The sequence below is a fragment of the Physeter macrocephalus genome, chromosome 3, assembly GCF_002837175.3.
Source record: "Physeter macrocephalus isolate SW-GA chromosome 3, ASM283717v5, whole genome shotgun sequence".
In the NCBI taxonomy this organism is placed as follows: Eukaryota; Metazoa; Chordata; class Mammalia; order Artiodactyla; family Physeteridae; genus Physeter; species Physeter macrocephalus.
This window is the reverse complement of record NC_041216.1, coordinates 2,205,551-2,224,322: the sequence shown is the minus strand read 5'-3', so window position 1 is coordinate 2,224,322 and position 18,772 is coordinate 2,205,551. Positions and strand designations below refer to the sequence as shown.

Below are 18,772 nucleotides of genomic sequence, written 5' to 3'. Positions count from 1 at the left end.
CCCCACCTTGGCTCAATGGTTTTCTCCCACTGTGGTGAGGGTGGTTTTGGAAAAGCTCCTCAAATGCCAGGAAACACTGTAATACAAAAAGAAAAAACAATTCATAAGTACCAAAACTTAACTAACATTTTGGCTTCCCTTTCAAGGAAAACTGGTATAGTGGAAAAAACACCAGTCTAGGAACCAAGAAACCAAGTGTATTCTGCTTGTTGGGCACTCATTCTAAGATGTTTGTGGTACTCCCGAGGATTTGGTGGGGAGGGCACCACTCACTCACTCACTGCTAAGGGTTACTAAACTAGTAGAATATATGCCAGAAGCTGCTGATGGCCATCTCTGTCAAGAATTGGGCTGAAAATGAAGCCATCAGAGAAGCTAGCAGAACTAAGGGATGTAAAGAGACATCTCCGGTGATACAACTGAAGAATCCTCTCCAGTTCCAGCCCTTCCTGCAGATATTTTCTCCCTTAAGTTAGTCTGTAATAGGTTTCTGTGACTTGCAAGTAGTCTGGCCAATACACTTGGGTTCTAATTCCACACTGAACTTGGGCAAGTCATTCCTCATTTACTGGCCTTACTTAGTTCCTCATCTATAAAATGGGCTAGATATGAGGTTTTCAAAACTTTTTTTAAGCAACAGAACTTTTTAAAACAAAAATCTTATTTTGATACCAAAAACTAAAATGATTTCATTCATATAAATGTATTTTACAAGATCAGATTTACAACATTTACTTCTGACCAAAATCAATAAGAACAACAGGTATTTAAATCTCACCTTGAGACTGAAAATAAAGATGACTCTATTAGTAGAAATGTATTATCAAATGTATGATATTTATCACATCAATGATAAATGTATGATACTTATCACATCAAATGTATATTTACTATAATCACCAAAGTCAATGAGAACAATGATGTGTTTTGATAAAAATGAAACTTTAAAATTAGAGACTAATGGTAAAAGTTGAAAGCTTTTATTAACCTCCCAGGATTCAATTTATTTCTGTACTGTTTTGGTTGCATAGGAGTAAGACACCTCTGATTCAAAATGAATAGTTGCAAAGAATAACAAGGTATTACTTATTCATCTGCCTTACCCCATGATATTATTTAATTAAAGGTAGAAAAAGCTTTTATGTTCTGCACAAAAAAAAACCTAACAGCACAAGATTTTTAAAATAGATATCCAATTGGTTAAAATTTAGTACATAATACAGTTAAGCATTCATGGGTGTTGGTTTTTTCTTTTTTAATGATTTAAACCTCATTTAAAAATCAAATCTGAATCAAATGTTTACAGATTCCAATTAGTATCCTCACAGAACTCTAATAAAACAGCTAATCTCTAAACTCTATTAAGAAGATTTTTAGTCAGATTCACATACACTTACTACCCATCAGAAATTGTAATGAAGCAAATATAAAAAGTTTTAATTCCTCTTTTTTTTTTATAATAAGCCTGCTTTAAAGGAAAGAAAAATGTCACCAATTCCTATTCACAATCTTAGAGAGTTATGAATACAGACAAATAATAAACTGGGTCAAATAAGACTATTACAATAATCTATTCAATCTTATTGAGAACCAACTTGATGGGGCAGATCACAGAAGGTGCTGTAAAACATTCATTATTTAAGAGTGCCTGCTTTACAATTGAGATGAATAACTCTCCATGCCCAACCTCAAGAAGTTAACAGTCTAGCAGAGGATACAATACAGCTGACCTTGAACAACACAGGTTTGAACTGCACGGGTCCACTCATACATGGATTTTTTTCAACATTAAATACTACAATACTACACGATGGCAGTTGGTTGAATCTGGAGATGCAGAACTGTGGATTCGCAGAAACCGTGTATACCAAGGGCTGACTACAAGTTATACTTGGGATTTTCGACTGTGCAGAGGGTCAGTGGCTCTAACCCACGCATTGTTCAAGGGTGAACTTTACATTCATTCATTCAACAAGGGTGTCTCCTCAGTGCCACCAGCCACTGTGCAAGAAACAGGGGCTAAAAAGTGAACAATATACATACTATCCCTACCCTCTTAAGTTCAGACTTTAACCTAAAGGCAATAGATAACCAATGAAGATTCTAAACAAAGAGACCATATGATTAGGTTAACCTTTCTGAAAGATGGCTGGCTACTATAAACTGGAGATAGTAAGCCCCAGGATAGAGAAACCAGTTAGGAACTACTACAATGCTGACAAAGTAACGGGAACTCAAAAGATGGAACAACAAACTCAGTTGAAGTATGTGAAAACAAAAAAACTTCAGAGGGTAATGTTGCAGCTCAATCTTAAAAAACAAGGAGTACGCAGACAAGTAGAGGGAATTTGTGCAATAAGAGAAAACCATAGGAAAGGCATGTCTGGGAAACCTCAAGTATCAATAGTTCCTCACAGTGGGTCTTGAATGAGGTGAAATCATTGCTAGAAAGACAGATTAAGGAAAAGATAGTAAAGGATATTTTATAACAAAGAAACATCTCCAGGACACTGGGGAGTGCTTTTAAGCAGGGTGATAACATGACCAGGCTTACATTTTAGAAAAATTCTTCCAGGGACAGTAGCCTGAAGAAGATGACAAGAAGTCTAACCATCCAAAAAAGAATGCGTGCTTGCCAACAGATAAACTATCTCAAAGTCCTAATCTAACTAACAATTTATCATGACAATCAAATATGGTCCAAGCAAGTACTCTGACCTTTAGAAACCAAGCAACTAGTACCAAGTTCAGACCACAATGTATTTTACATGGCTTTGAAACCAAAAGAAAGGGACGTTTCTGCAGATAAAATACTAAAAATGTAACAATGGCAAAAGATAAATGGAATGAAGAGGAAAAAACAGCAACTAAGAAAACAAAGATATAACAGAGAAAATTTTACTTCAGGGTAAGAGTTACTTCCACTTGTCAATTACATACACATTCACTTCTTCTATGTAATAATAAATTGTGGTTCCAACAAGCAATTCAAAAGCCAAATTTAATTTAATGCATAACACTTAAGAAAATAAGCAAACAAAAACTAGATTAGAAACAGCAAACTATAACAGAGGACCAGCTCTATACTAGCTAGCTAGCTTCTCACTGCTTAAAAAGAAATCTCTCCCTGTCTGGCTGGTCCTTGAAGCATACCAACTAAAAGGGTAAGGTTCACCTCGAGGTGAGGTGGAATAGGGCGGGGTGGGTAAAGGAGGACTTGCTCTTTCACAAAGGTTACTTATCAATGAACTAGATGAGTTTCCTAAATGCTTTCATTCCAATTCTCTTTCTTTATATAACAAATATAACTCAGATTCAAACATGCCAACAGATACAACGAAGAATCCAATTATTTTATCTTAAGAAAATGAATCCTACCTTTCCGGGGTCATCCTTGGATCGAGGCACTTTAAGGAAACACTTGTTCAGTGACAGATTATGTCGTATGGAATTCTGAAATTAAAAAAGAAAGAAAAGCCATAAGGTCATTGGAATCCAAAAACCAAAACCCCCTTTAGAAACAGAATCAGAAACCTAAATATCTCTATGCACCGGAATACAATTACAAATGGAGTAAGTTTTTTAAATGAGCTTTAAATTTAAAAATTTCTGATTTTCAAATTATGAATGCTACAAAGGGGAGTAGTTATTGGAAAAGACAGTTTCTAGTGCATTTTACAAAACTCCAAATAATGGACTATATGTCCCATTTTAAATGTTTAGTAAGACCTTTCAATGATGCAGGAAGATGTCTGTGATTAACGTTAAATACCAAATATAAAATTGTATGCATATTATGATTTTAATTGTGATATATACTTATTAGCTAATTTATTTATTCTTGGAAACAAGCCATAATGCAAAATGCTAAGAGTTATTCTACATGGAATTATAAGTGATGATTATTTTCCTCCATTCACTTTTCTGCAATGTTCAAATGATTTACAAGGCACGGGCCTAGCCACTCCGCAGCATGTGGGATCTTTCTGGACCGGGGCATGAACCCGTGTCCCCTGCATCGGCAGGCAGACTCTCAACCACTGTGCCACCAGGGAAGCCCAACCACTTTTTAATGAGTTTTAAAAGTTATAAACAAAAAAAATTCCACTGCTCCATTACAAGAGTACATAAAAACCAATTAGGTTCTCACTACAATATTTAAGAAAGAAAACCACATGGGAAGACACTGACTAGAGAAGCCAGCAAGAACACGTAGGTTCCTCAATGTAGCAAGAAAGAATAAACAACTTGGATGGAAGGAAAATGCACTTAAGAGACCTGGAGAATCTGTGAAACAGGAAATCTTTCATGAATAAACAGGACTATGCCACAATTTTTACAGAAAATACCCAAAGGCCATTTCTTCTTAATTAAATGCTCTAAAATCCATTTCATAATTTTGTTTGTTCCAAAATGGACAGGTATCTGGTGGAGGGGCTCCAACTGCATTTAGCCACTACTTAGAATTGGATGTTGGGCAGGGGGTTATTTTTTGGCATAATGTCATTTTATTTTTAACATAAAATTCAGAACTCTAACAATGCCTACATTAAAACTCGCCTCTCATGAGGCAATACTGGGATTAAAGAAGTTTTTAAAAGATGACCAGAGAACGTAAATTCAAGCCTATCTTATTACCAAACGTCAATTAAAACTTATGAATGGGAGTTCCACCTCTACTTGGAATGTAAACAGCTACAAAGACTGATGATCCCTCCCAAACAATGAGAAACCAATGGGTAAGCCAAAAAAAATGTCTATTTTTAAGCCACATCAGAGAGCTGAGGTTGCAAAGCAGCCCAACAAATAAAATTCCTAAGAGGGATAAGCCCATTCAAGGAGAAAGGGGACAAACTGTCTCACTCTTTGGCAGAATATGGGAGAAAGAGGTGGCCACCATCCAAGCACCCAAGAAATTAGCTAAAATTTGAAAGGCCAAGCATGATATCAGTTTAGAGTAGCAAGGATCCCAGACACAAGGGAAATTTCCACTCACTCTCAAGCTCAGAAGAAGCTCTTGGACCTTCACCATATGCTCACAAGAAAGATTGGGGGCAGGAAAGGATAACAGAGAAAGTCTCCTTTGTGGCATAAGCAGGAAGGAGGTAACTGATGGCCATGAAGGGAAAAAAAGCCACACCACCTTCTACAGATGTTACAAAGCAAAAAACTTAAGTTTGAGGTAGGGGTAGCAAAACTTCTCACCCAGAGGGTTCTGGCAAAGATTACTTCTGAGGAAAGAATGGAAACAAAGCCCTTCTGCCTCTAGGGAGGGATAGGAAACACCTTCCCAGGATACAGGCAAAGATCTGCTGATGGAGGAAGCAAAATCCTTTTACCTATGGGACAAGTGTCAAGTGTCAGAAACTACCCAGGGGCCAGTATCCTACACCAATACACCATGCTGAGGTGGAGGGTGACTATAGCTGGGAAAGGGACAGGAAACTCCCACGCAAAGGTAACTGGATAAACAAGGATAACTAACCTGGCTGCGGGAAAAAAAACACTGAAAAAGCCCCACCCCCAAGTCCAAGGGCCTGAATAAGACTAAGGCTGGATCAAGACACCACCCCACAAAAAAGCCACCAGCACCTACCACAAGCCCAGCAGTGAATAACAAGTAATGACAACCTGCAGAGAGAGGAGGGGCAGGAGCATGGACAGAGACCCCTATCTGTAGCAAGGTGGGCAGACAACTAAACCTAAAGAGAAAACAGGAAAACTGAGAAAACCCTACAGCACCCAAGCCTCCCACTCCAAGCACGAGGTAACAGGAGTCTACTGAGGGGAATGTAAAGTCTGTGGTATACTAAAGGCAAAGATGGCAACAACAAAACCCAAATCCAGCTCAACTACTGATGAGTGTAATTCGACTCCCCACACAAATGGCCTGTGAAAAAAGATGCTTGTCCATTTACAAGTACAAATAGTATTTACCTCTATCTCTACCATTCTTCTACACATGTAGCTGGAACTCAATCAAAAATTGCAAGACACATGGAAAAGCAAGAAAAAAGAAAAAAGCCCATTGTCAAGAGATAAAGTAATCAACAACACCCAACTGAGAGATGACACAGATGTTAGAAATATCAGACAAGAACTTTTAAAAAGCTATGACTAATATGTTCAGGCACCAAGTAGAAAAAAGTGCACGACTTGCATAAAGAGATGAGGAATTTCAACAGAGATGTGTAAGCTATAAGAAAGAGTCAGGGCTTCCCTGGTGGCGCAGTGGTTGCGCGTCCACCTGCCGATGCAGGGGAACCGGGTTCGCACCCTGGTCTGGGAGGATCCCACGTGCCGCGGAGCGGCTGGGCCAGTGGGCCATGGCCGCTGGGCCTGCGCGTCCGGAGCCTGTGCTCTGCAACGGGAGAGGCCGCAGCAGAGGGAGGCCCGCATACCACACAAAAAAAGAAAGAGTCAAATGTCAATGATAGAAATAAAAAACATGATAAAAGATAAAGGATTCCCTAGATGGTTCATCAGTAGACTGGACCCAATTAGGGAAAGGCTCAGGTATCTTGAGGCTAGATCAATAGAAACTATCCAAAATAACACACATGCACGTGGGCATGCACATATACACAAATAAAAAATAAAAAAAAGATCGTCCAAGAACTGTGGAACAATACATGTAATTAGAGTCCCAGGAGAAATGGAAAAGAATATGGTACAAGAAAAATTTGAAGATGTAACAGACAAGAATCATCCAAAAGTAATGCAGGACATCAAATCACAGATGCAAGAATTTCAGAGAACACCAAGCAGAAGGAATTAAAAATCCACACAACTATATTCATTATAGCCCAAAAGCTGAAAATCAAAATGAAGAGAACATCTTGAAGGGCAGCAAGAGAAAAAAAAGAAAGATTATGTACAGAGAAATAAAGATTAGAATTACAGCGATGTCTCGAAAACCATGCAAGTTAGAAGACAACAAAGTGACATCTTTAAAACACTAAGAGAAAAAAAAAGTCAATTCTATATGCAGTAAAAATATCTCTCAAAAATGAAGGCAAAATAAAGACTTCTAGACAAACAAAAGCTGAAAGAAGTCATTTCTTGTACCGCCAGTTGGCTGGCAATATTAGAAGGAAGTTCTTCAGGCAGAAGTATGATACCAACTGAAAACCTGGATCTACAAAAAGAAATGAAGAGTTCCAGAAATTGTGAAAATGAAAGCAAATTTTAAAAATCACTTTTTCTTATCTGTAATGCCTTTAAAAGATAACTGTCTAAAGCAAATATAACAATTATTTATGAGATTTATAACATGTAAAAGTAAAATGTACAATAACAATAACACAAAGGTTGGCTCGAGAATTTGAATTATATGGGTCCACTTATATGTGGACTTTTCCAATAAATACATACTACAGTACTATACAATCCAAGGTTGGTTGAATCCACAGATGAGGAACCATGGACATGAGGGGCCAATTGTAAAGTTATACATTCGACTGTGCAGGGGTCAGCACCCCCTTAGTCCCCGGGTTTTTCAAGGGTCAACCATATAAGGTTTATAAAGTTCTTACACTATAAATAAAATGGTATAATGAAGGTAGAGTGTAATAAGTTAAAGATGTGGGTGGTAAACCCTAGAGTAATCACATCCTAAAACAAAATTTAGGAAGAGGTATAACTAATAAAATAATAGTGAAGATAAAATGAAATCATAAACAATACTCACTCGAAATCCAAAAGAAGACAAGAAAAAGAAGGAACTAATCAGAAAAATTACCCATCTGAAAAGTTCAAGATGGGAAAAAACCAAAATCAAGATGGTCAAAAGAAGAAATCAAAATGGTCATGTTTTCTAAATGGCTTCACAGTGGAAGAACACATCTCTACTTAGATCTTCCTCCTCTACAAAAAGCTTAAAAGCTGGAAATCTTCAAGACTCTGCCACTGTCCTTTTTTCACTTCTCCATTTGCTGCCTAGGCAATCTCATCTACAGCCATGGCTTCAATAACCATCTGTGACCTTTCTCCTGAGTTAACACATATTTTCAACAATCTACTAGACATCTCCAGAAACACCTCCAACTCAACATGTTTAAAACTAAACTCAATCTTTATTCCCAGTGTGGTCTTCTGCCAGTTTTCCCTTCTCTATTTAAAGACAGTTATTCATATAACTGTTCCAATCAGAAACCTGTAAGACCTGCTTAACTCCTCCCTCCTTCTCACCATCTAAAACAAATCTGTCACCAAATCTTGTAAGTCTACCTTCAATCTACCTACCTTATTCCAACTCCTCTGTTACTACCTCAGTCCAGGACACCAGTCTCACCTACCTCAGTCCAGGACACCAGTCTCACCAAAACTAGTACAACAGCTTCGTAACTGGTGTCCACCCTCTACCTTCCTCTCTTTACCCCTCCTCCACCATTCTCTACCCAACAGGCAGTTACCTCTTCACAAGGCAAATCTGACATTACTGCTTCAATTAAAACCTTTCAGTAACTTCTCATCGCACTTAGGATAAAATCTAAAATCCTTAAAGCCTCCACAAGACTCCTCATAATTTCACCCTATCCTGCTGTCATACTCTCTACACTAACCCCCTCCAATGTTCTCTCTCACCTCTAGGCTTTCCATTTATTGCTCCCCCTGCAAAAGTTACTGCTGAAGGCCTTCCTCCATCCCTTTCACCTAACTGAGTCTACTTAACTTTCAATTCATTCTTGGTTTAAATGTTAGTTCTTTAAGGAAGTCCTTTCTGACTTTCATAAATTATTAGCTAAGGCCAAGTGTGGATTTCTCACCACACAGTAATTTGTTTAATGGTCTTCCTCCTCCATACTGTATTCTATATCAAAATGTAAGTAGGCTCCATAAGGGTAGGGATCTTGTCTACCAACTCAGAACCTAGAATATAATGCTTTTCATATGGGAATCACAAATCTGTTGGAAAAAATACCAAAAGCATATTTAGAAAATAAAAACACCTGGAGAGATATGAGAGCCAAGACATGTATTTACAACAATGAAGAAAAGAGATGACTTCAGACCTCACAACTTGGGGAGACACTACCTCTAACAACCCTAAGAAAAGAAGGTGGGAGAGTAGAGGTAGAGATAACTAGGATGGCAGAGTGTAAGCTGTAGAAAAATGGCCCAGGTTAAATAACTGATAAAGGCATATTGCTTGGCCTTGAAAACCCAGTTTCAACAGTAGTTTCTCAAAAGTGCAGTCTACTTACACCAGAATCACTTGAGATTAATTTTAATGCAGATTCCTAGGCTCTAAGATGACTAAGATGACTAATTCAAAATCTCTGGAGTTGTGACCCAGGAATCTGAATTTAAAAGCACTCTCACTGATTTTTATTTTCACTTGAGTTTAAACTGGCATCTCTCATTCAAATCAACCACCACATTCCCACCTTTACTTCTCTTCTCCCACTGTGAGAGCCCTGCCTCCCCAAAACACTAATATGAGTAATAACTCATTTGTTCTATCCTACCATGCACATCAGATTGTTTCAGAATTGCTCCCAACTTCCCAACTTCTTTTCTTGTGGTTATACAAGGTAGAGAGACTGCCTCTAGCAAATTACCACTACCAAAGATCAATCTACTAAATGAAGTCCATGATTCTTTTGTAATTCTTTTCAACCTTGGTATGCTCTTTTCAAAACTTCTTGAATTTTTCTGTGTGATTATGTTATACATTTGATATAAGGCTTATTTATTTCTACTTATATTCAGTTTTAAGGTTTTCTTTTTTCATCCTTTTCGATTTCCTAACATATTTTTTTGAATGTGTAAAACACATGTTTCAAAACTCAAAACTATATTAAAAGGTACACTCACAATCTTATTCCCTTCTCTATCTCTTCTACCTCAGTTCTGTCCATCCCTATAGGTAACTATGTTTACTATATTTCTAGTTTATTATTCCTAACTTTCTTTTTACAACAATAAGCAAACACATAATATATTCTTATTTCTCTTTTTTCTTCACATAGAAAAGTAGAATACACCCCCACATGCCCATACCACTCTTTTATATTTTTCTTTTTATTACCCTAAATTCCAGTAACTTAATAGGTTAATTTTCTTTAGTAAGGTGAATAGCACAAAAAAATTCCTTTTCCTCTAGTTCAGATTACAAAATCATTCAATTATGGAAATTCAAAGCGTTTTTATAACTCTTATGGACTATTCAAAGAATTGTTTTTAATATGTAATCTCCCTTCAATGCCCTGGCACAAAATGAAAGGAGTTCATCTAAATATTAAAATTCTATTTGAATCCTTTTAAGTGACCAAGACAACATTTTCTCCTCTGGGTGACTTTAGTTGGCTCTACATTTCTGGAAAGGTGGTTGACAACTGCTTTAGGATCTTTCTTCCATCCTCTCTTCAAACAATACAGGCTAATTTCACAAGTTCTAGATGACCTTCCATGTTCACCTAACCCATCTCTTCCATACGTGAAGAAGAAACAGTAAGCAGCAAGTTGTACAAGTAATGTTAAACAAATCTTAGGACAGTGAATGGGAACTAAAACATGAAAACAGAGATAGGACCTGAGCAAAGGAGAAGATAAACCACTTTCCATTTGTCTCCACGTGAGATGTTCAAAATATTTCTATGTTTACAAAAATAAAATTTAAAGTAATCATGGCAAGTTCTAGGCTCCTAAAATTGGGTGGAAGAAACTTTTTTAAGAGAATAATTATGAAACAGCAATCCCTGGGAATATTAAAGGTCTGCCTAAAGCAACAGACTGGACCAGATAATCTCCTTGGTGCATCTTTTAGTTCTAAAAAGCAACATTATCCTTCTCAACCTATTCCCATTTTTCGCTGTCCATCCTTCCTTCTTCATTACATCCAAACCATGTATCTTCCAGATGAAACTGTATCACTACTTCTAAACCAGTTTCAGACCATAACTTGGGGTGGCCAGCAGCAAGAAACCCAGCAGACTACATCTGGCACTCTCAAGGTGGACTTAGATGAAACGAGATCCCTGAACAAAAATCTGTAAGTTCTATAATAGAGTTATTAATAAAACATATGGAAACACAAAAGATTAATTCTACAGGGAAAAGAGAGGTTACATATGAGCTTAAAGAATAAACAGAAAAATGCCAACTGGACAAAGGGCAAGAGAAAGTCCAAGGACAAGTAAGAGAAAAACAAAAGCAAGAAAAATCAAAATATTTATTTCTAGGACAACTAATAGGCTGGAATATGTAGAAGAAACCGTACATGAGAGGGAACTAGCAAAAAATAAAGCTAGGAAAGAAAGCTGGGACAGGATTCTGGCTTTCATTCAAGCTGCATTTATTGAGGCTTACTAAATGGAAGTACTGTGCTAGTGCAGGGAATAGAGGAAAAGATACAAAAAAAATCCCTTCCCATAAGGCACTTGATTATCTGGCATGACACACAGCACACATCACTGGTGCACAGTAATTCAGTAAACGCCTTTAATAAGTATATTCAAACAAAAAAGACAAAGGTGTTGAGACATGAAAGCTTAAGAGAAACAAGTGGAACTACCAGCTGATGGTAGACCTAAAGCTCTGTAAGTCCCCTTCTTCCACATGCACACACACAAATACACACACCCCACACAGCACACAACTGGATAACTCCTACATAAGAATATGAATGTAAAATGTGCAGATACAAAAGAAAACTGAATTATTTGTCGTATAACAGATTAGGTAGGTAACTAATTTGAAGGTTCCTCAGAAAGCTTAGATGAGGAGCTAAGGCTGCTTTAAGAAGTAGCTGATTCTAGAGCTGAGGCAGGAAAGGTACGAGGGGAGCCTGGAACATCTTGTGGTGCCAGAAAGTTAAGAAGTGGTAAATAAACAAAAGAACTGTACCGTATCAAAGGGCACAGGAGCCAACCTGTAAGAGCTCCCAATGCCAAAAGCAGCAAAAATCTGAGCAACAAATAACGACAGCACAAAAAATAAATATCCATGAGTGCATACTATTACAAACATATGATTGAATAAATAAATAAAAGGGGAAGAAGGGACAAGGCTTCCATATTAATTGGGAAGAATCTCAATTAATATAGAAGAAATAAAGGAAAAGAGAAAACCACCACCAGAAAACAATAAAAACTGCTGTAATGATCTACCAATGAACACTAAAATTAATGAACAAAAATTTAAGAAAAACAGGGTATTGCATGCTGTCAAAGTTATCTGCCCCCAAACATTTCATAATTTACAAAGTGATAAATAGTAATTTTATAGTGGAGAAACCTGGCATACACCACCTTAACCAAAGAACCATGGTGAACATTACCAGTAATAAGACATACTGACATCAAGTTCCCCCTGATATGACAAATAGACAGAGAAGGGCACATCACCTCTGCATTATTCTTCCCCAAAATGCATTACCTCAATCTAACCAAGAAAATATCAGACATATCCAAACTGAGGAACATTCTACAAAATACCTGACAAGTACTCTTCAAAAGTGTCAAGGTCATAAAAGATAAGAAAAGATTCAGGGGCTGTTACAGATTGGAGAAGACTAAGGAAACATAACAAATGACAGCTAAATGTAATGTGGGATCCTAGATTACATCCTGAATTGAATCCTGGAACATAAAAAAACATTAATGGGAAAAACTGGTGAAATCTGAACGAAGTCTGTAATTTACTTAGTAGCCAACAGTACTGCTTAGTAAAAAGTATTAATTTCTTAGTTTTGATAATGGTACTATGGTTATATAAGGTGTTAACAAAGAGGAATTGGTTGAAGGATATATGGGAACCCTCTGTACTACTTATAAAACTCTTCTATAAATCTAGAATTCTTTCAAAATAGAGTTTTTAAAAAAATCTTTGATGACAAAAACAGTACTAGTTGCAATACTATGCTGTTTTTTTTTAAACCTCAGACACACTATCAACTTAACTGAACTGTGGGTATTGTTTTCTAGTGAATGCTACATTATCTCTACTCCAATACTTTATGCTATGTCAGTCCTCCAATATAAGAAAGCTCTAACAAATTAATATTCTACCCAAAATAAAGTTATTCATCTAATTTAAAACATTTAATTTCCTTTTTTAATCCTAAAAATGACTAGTAATCAGAATTCCATCTTTAATTATATAAGCCTCCACAAAGCTTTATCGTCAATAAAAGCCAGTACTGTTATTGTTTACAGCATAAAAATAAAAATTTAAATAAAATCCTTACCTTCCATCCACTGCCAGCCTCTCTATAATATGGGAAATTATCACAAATCCACTGGTAAATCTCACTTAGAGTCATTTTCTTTTTGGGTGAGCTATTAATTGCAAATGTAATGAGGCTGGCATAACTGTAAGGAGGCTTCCCATCTTTGTGCTGTTGGACTTCTTCCTGGTCCAGGGTTGTATTTGGGTCAAGAAGTGTATTCTTCTTGGAAATTCCTGTTCCATGTGCATTTTGTGTAGCATCAGATTTTTGGATGGCTGCTCTCATGGTAAGCTGTGGTAACCAGTCCATAGATGTTAGGCTGCTCTCCAGTTCAGATGTCATCCTGAAGGTAAATAGACTCCTTAGTCAATATCAAGGAAAGAACCCCTGCTTCTCAAAATATCCAATATTCACAAATCTAGGAGTTCCAAAGTGAGGGAAAGCCTGAGTTAAATCTGGAGGAAAAAGATTGAGTATATTAATGACCAAACCAAATATTTAAGGGATCAACATTTCCAATCTTTTTTCTTAATTTCTTCCTCTCCAAACATAACAAATTTGGTTTTATACTGTTTAAGAGATAGAACAATACATACACACAAAGTGATTCTGAGGCCAGTTTTCTTAAAAAGATTATCTGTCACTTTAAACAGGGAGACAGGATCGTAGTATGAAAAACTCTGTCTGCAGTCCAGCTCTTTACTCATCAACACTGCAGGCCCTTTTAAAACTGAAGATTGTATATCTGGCATTTCTTTTACACAAATTTTAGGGAAATCATACAAAACAATACCAAAATTAAAGTGTAGGCAAGAGGTCAGAGAAGTAACTGAGAAATAAGCACAGGAATTTACATGGAGGAAAGAAGGTAAAGTTGAGCAAGTGGGAGATAGGAAGAGTAAAGCAGGGTAGACAAGAATAGCAAGGAGACAAGCTAGCTGGGGGAGTTGACTGAAAAAAGAAATGCAAACTCAAGGACACTGATGAACTAGAGAAAAGGAGAATAGGCAGTGCCAGGAAGTTTAAAAAAAAAAAAAAGTCAAAGAACAAGCTTAAGAAAACTAAAGATCTGGGAGTGTAGGATATGAGATTAAATCACATAAATGGACAGCAAGAAAAGAAGCATTAAAAACTCAAGGACAGGCTTACAAAAACATCCAGTGATCTGGATTCTGTAATCTATTTCTCTCCAAGGCTGAAAAATTCAAACCATTATCACCCAAAGAAAGAAAAAACAACATCTGCCAGGTTAACACATATTCTGGAGAAAGAAGGAAGCTGCTCTAAGAATGGAAGATAAAAATATAGAAACAGGGCTTCCCTGGTGGCGCAGTGGTTGAGAGTCTGCCTGCCGATGCAGGGTACACGGGTTCGTGCCCCGGTCTGGGAAGATCCCACATGCCGCAGAGCGGCTGGGCCTGTGAATTGACACCTCACACTGGAATGGTGAACTTTCAACAAAAGGTACAAACTTTCCTATCCCGGGAACAAAGAAGCAGGAAAAGTGAGCCTGACAACAAAGCAGAGAGGAATGAAAGGCTTCTAAGTGACATAAAAATAAAGGGAAAAAGAAAACAAAATAAGAAACTTAAAGTACCTCAGTAAAAAGAAAAAATTGTGGCTAAGAATCCCATATATACCCTTCATTCCAAATGGCTGCAGGCAAAAAAGCAACCTGGAGTATGTGCTTAGGATCTGAACTTCTGGGAGGCAATGTAGAATTAATAAAGAACACAGGCTCTGGAGTCAGGCAGACCAGGATTCAAGTACTTATTCTACCAGTTACTATCTGTGAGACTATGAAAGTGTTTCTATCTCTAAACCCCATCTCATCTGTAAAATGAAACAATAATAGTACCTACAGTTAAAATATTACTTTGAGAAATAAATGGGATAACTTATGCATAGAAGAAACATTCAGTAAGTATTAGTTAATAATATTACTCTAGGAGTATCTTGGGAGGGTACTAATGAACCATAAAGTAAACAAGATTAAGCAATAGCAATTATAAATCAAGAGATAGCCATGAGGATTCCATCTGCATTGCCAGTAGAATATTAACTACTGGCAATGCAGATAGAATATTTTCCAATATTTTGATCAACAGTTTTACATTTTTCATTTTCCCTCCCCATCTCTGCTGTATGCATTCCTCTCAAACCTGAACTTAAATTCCTCTATACAGCACCTTGCTCTACAATCTCAGCCAGAAATGCTTGTTCCCATCATGAAATAAGTTATAGAAACTTGTAGAATAAGAAGCCAAGATAATTTAGAGATCACAGAATGTCAAAGAGTGGGCAAAGTACCCTAGAGATTAGAGAACAAGGCCTCCAATCTACAGATGAAAAACTAAGGTCTACTGAAGTTAAAGACTTGTCCAAATTCACACAAATAGTTAACAGCGGAACTAAAACCAGAGCTCAGATCTCCTGATGCCCAATCCAGCAGTTTTTCTACCATACCTTACCTGTAAAATTAAAATAATAGGACCTACCTCTCACTGATATAAAGTACTCAGAACAGCGACTGGCAAATAGTAAATAGTCAATAAATGTTAGCTACTGGTAGTGGTGATAACAGTAATTGCTGCTATTATTATTCACATTTTTATTATTATTCACATTTTATTCTACGAACATTGGCTATTATTATACCATGCTATCATCCTATTTGCCTCAATTAAGTCTCCACTGAGCAGCTTTATTTTGTTCAAATTCCCAAAGCAGCCAGTCACATACATTTTCAAAGATAATGTAAAAGTACATTGCAAATTGGAATATAACTGATACAGTAAATGCTCCCTGTTGAGAACCATCTTTAACTTGTTTCCTTCCACCAGTGCCACTAACTGAGACTTCAGGAGAGTCTCAGTAATATAACATGAACACACACTAAGTAGGTACTTAATACTGTTATAAAAATAAACAAGAATTTATAATTACACACGTGTACAAGGCTATCCTAGAGTAAAATTTTATACACACAGCAAGTATGATAAAATTTCTGTCCTCTAGAAACCTGTACTCCAATTAGGAAAGTCAAACACAAGAAAGACCTGAAAAAGAGCTCTGGGTGCTGCAATGGCTCAGAAAAAGGTGGAGGACAACATGGGCTGCAGCCTTAAGAGGTAGAGAAGGAAGAACTTCAGCTAAGACTTAAAGAAAGTTAAGATCTAAATAGGCTGGAAAGAATTTGGTGCCTAGCCATCAAAGGCATCATGAGTAAGAATTATTCATTGAAGTAGAGTATAAAAATCTTTCTTAAATTTAAAATCTGAAAAAGCGGGGCTGCTGTTTTCTTTGCAATTTGTTATATTTTACATATTCTTGGTAGCGAGGTAAAAAGTGCCTCTATTGTTGCTGCTTAGGCTGGTTGTTGCAGTGGTTCTCCACTGAGAACACAAAAAGTGACCATTAGATTTGACCAGATCATCAAGTAACTTTAGAAAGAAACCTCTTAGTGGAATGGTGATGACAGAAGTCCACTTGTATAAGAGAACAGATGGTGGCAGATTTAAAAACAGCATGGGAGGCTCTGAGGAATCTGGTTATGGAAATCTGGTTAAGAAATGTCAGGCCCTCATTACCTCACCTCATTCCAAAAGCTTCCTAGCTGGCCTCCTAGGCTCTGATTTCTCACCACTCCTCCCTGCTAATCACCTCCAGAGTCCATGTATATACTCCAAGAGAAATGCCAGCAATGTTTTCATGTCACTGTGCCCAAAAACTTTAAATGGTTCCCCTTCTATTATACTAAATCTGAATGCCTCATTTTCAACTACTTTAGCTTCATTAACCTTTTATTAATCCTTCTCTATTAATTCCTAGAGCAATTATAACCTCAGTTTGGCTTTAGCATGCTGTTTCACATGTATAATTGGAACATAAGCTTTCTACCCTCACTCCCTTTTCCCCCACCTCCCCATTGAGGATAGTGACCGTACACTAGTACTTCAGATGTTACCCAACACCATGCCAGGTACACATTATCTGAAAAATAACACAGTATTTGGAGAAGGAATGAGTCTTCCTTTCTGGAATGCCTTTTCCTTCCCACTCTGCCTAGCTGGCTTCTACTTTTTCATCAAGACTCAGACCAAACACCTCCCCCTCCAGAAAGCCTGATCAATCCACTCTTCCCATCCTCCATCTCCTAAATTGAACTAGATCCTACCCCCATTGACTATAAATACTTCTATCACAGAACTTACACACAGGATCGAAGTCCTTTATGAACTGGAAAAAAGCATGACTCAGCACAGACTGACAAGTTAGCACTACACAGGAACACAGTTCTACTGGAAAAGTAGAGAAAAACGGGAAGATGGAAGCCAAAGATAAGAAGATAATGTTAGTTGTGGGATAAACCAAGGCATGAAAAAATTATGTCTGAAGTTCTTAAATCTATGATGGTATCTATTGCTTAAAAGAATAAGGAATTTTTTCTGCATACAATGAAAAGGTAACGAGCATCCAGATATAACAATTCCATACTAATTTATGACATAAGAGGAGGGAGGGGGTTCTGACCTCACTTAATGAAATACTGCCACTGACACGATCCCAAATATGCATTTTAGCTACTTTAGCACATTGCTTGGCTTCCCTCTGTAACTTCCCTAACAACTGAGGAGTAGCCAAGGCTTACACAGAAAGTTTTCAACAGGATAAAAAGGTGGGAAATGGGTAGAGATATTGTTGGCTTTCCTAAATGGAGGTAAGACGAAGACATCAAGGAAAATAAAATAATAATGAGGGTAATGATGATGTGACCTAGATATTCCTGAATCCTCTCCCTCCCTTCCTAGCACTTGGCATTTTGTCTTAACACTTGGCATGTGAAAAACTGAGCAACTAAGAACTCAGAAGAAATCCTTGTAATTACCACAGCAGTAATTCTGATCACACACATCTCAGGGGGTCAAAAATATATACACTTAAACATAATACATATATATAAAAAACATAATTCCTGTTACTGCATCTCAGCACCCGAGGCAGCCAGAAGCAAGGTCTACGGCAGAGACCACTAACTGCCACTTAATATCTGTTTTGGCCTTCTTCCTTAAGAATACAACCCCAATTGTATTCTGCATGGTATTATGCCTTTTGCCCTTCCTGCTCTCTGGAATGTGGATACAATAGCTATTGCTCCAACAGTCATCTTGGACCATAAGGTGACCTTTGAGAATGGAAGCCATACACTGAGGACATAGGAGCAGAGAGAAGGGATCTGGGTCCCTGATTTTTTTGGTGAAGCAATTGTGAAGCTGCCATCCCAGCCCTGAACTGCCTACCTTCCACACTTTTTATGTGTTGAACTACTATAAAAAGATCTCTACCGGCAGGTGAATGCAATTCCTAACAAACATGGAATGTGGGACATGGAAGTGAGGTGAAACAAGTAACAGGACCTAAAATAAGACACTCTCTTAGAGGAGTTGATGAGGTAAACATTAAGAACTCTAATACTGCAGGATGGAAAGCTGGTTACACTTATTAAAGAGTGACAAAGGATTTGGTCAAATTGTCACCTACTGTAACTGGAAAACAAACCATATGCCAACTGAGGCTATATACAGCAAGGAGAGAAAT

The 18,772-nt window shown here is 37.3% G+C and overlaps 1 protein-coding gene across 5 annotated transcripts in view; it reads right to left on the bottom strand.

The window, feature by feature from the left end:
* Positions 1–18,772, bottom strand: part of FOXJ3 (forkhead box J3) — a 136,468-nt gene that overhangs the window by 78,328 nt on the left and 39,368 nt on the right. For 4 of the 5 annotated variants that reach the window (XM_024125224.3, XM_007103481.4, XM_007103483.4 and 1 more), the window contains 2 exons: positions 13,193–13,517; positions 3,379–3,453 (listed from right to left, as the gene is read on the bottom strand). In XM_024125224.3, coding sequence (XP_023980992.1) covers positions 3,379–3,453; positions 13,193–13,517 — 400 coding nt within the window. The remainder of the gene's footprint in view (positions 1–3,378; positions 3,454–13,192; positions 13,518–18,772) is intronic. The other variant, XM_055082653.1, reaches the window with a different exon arrangement.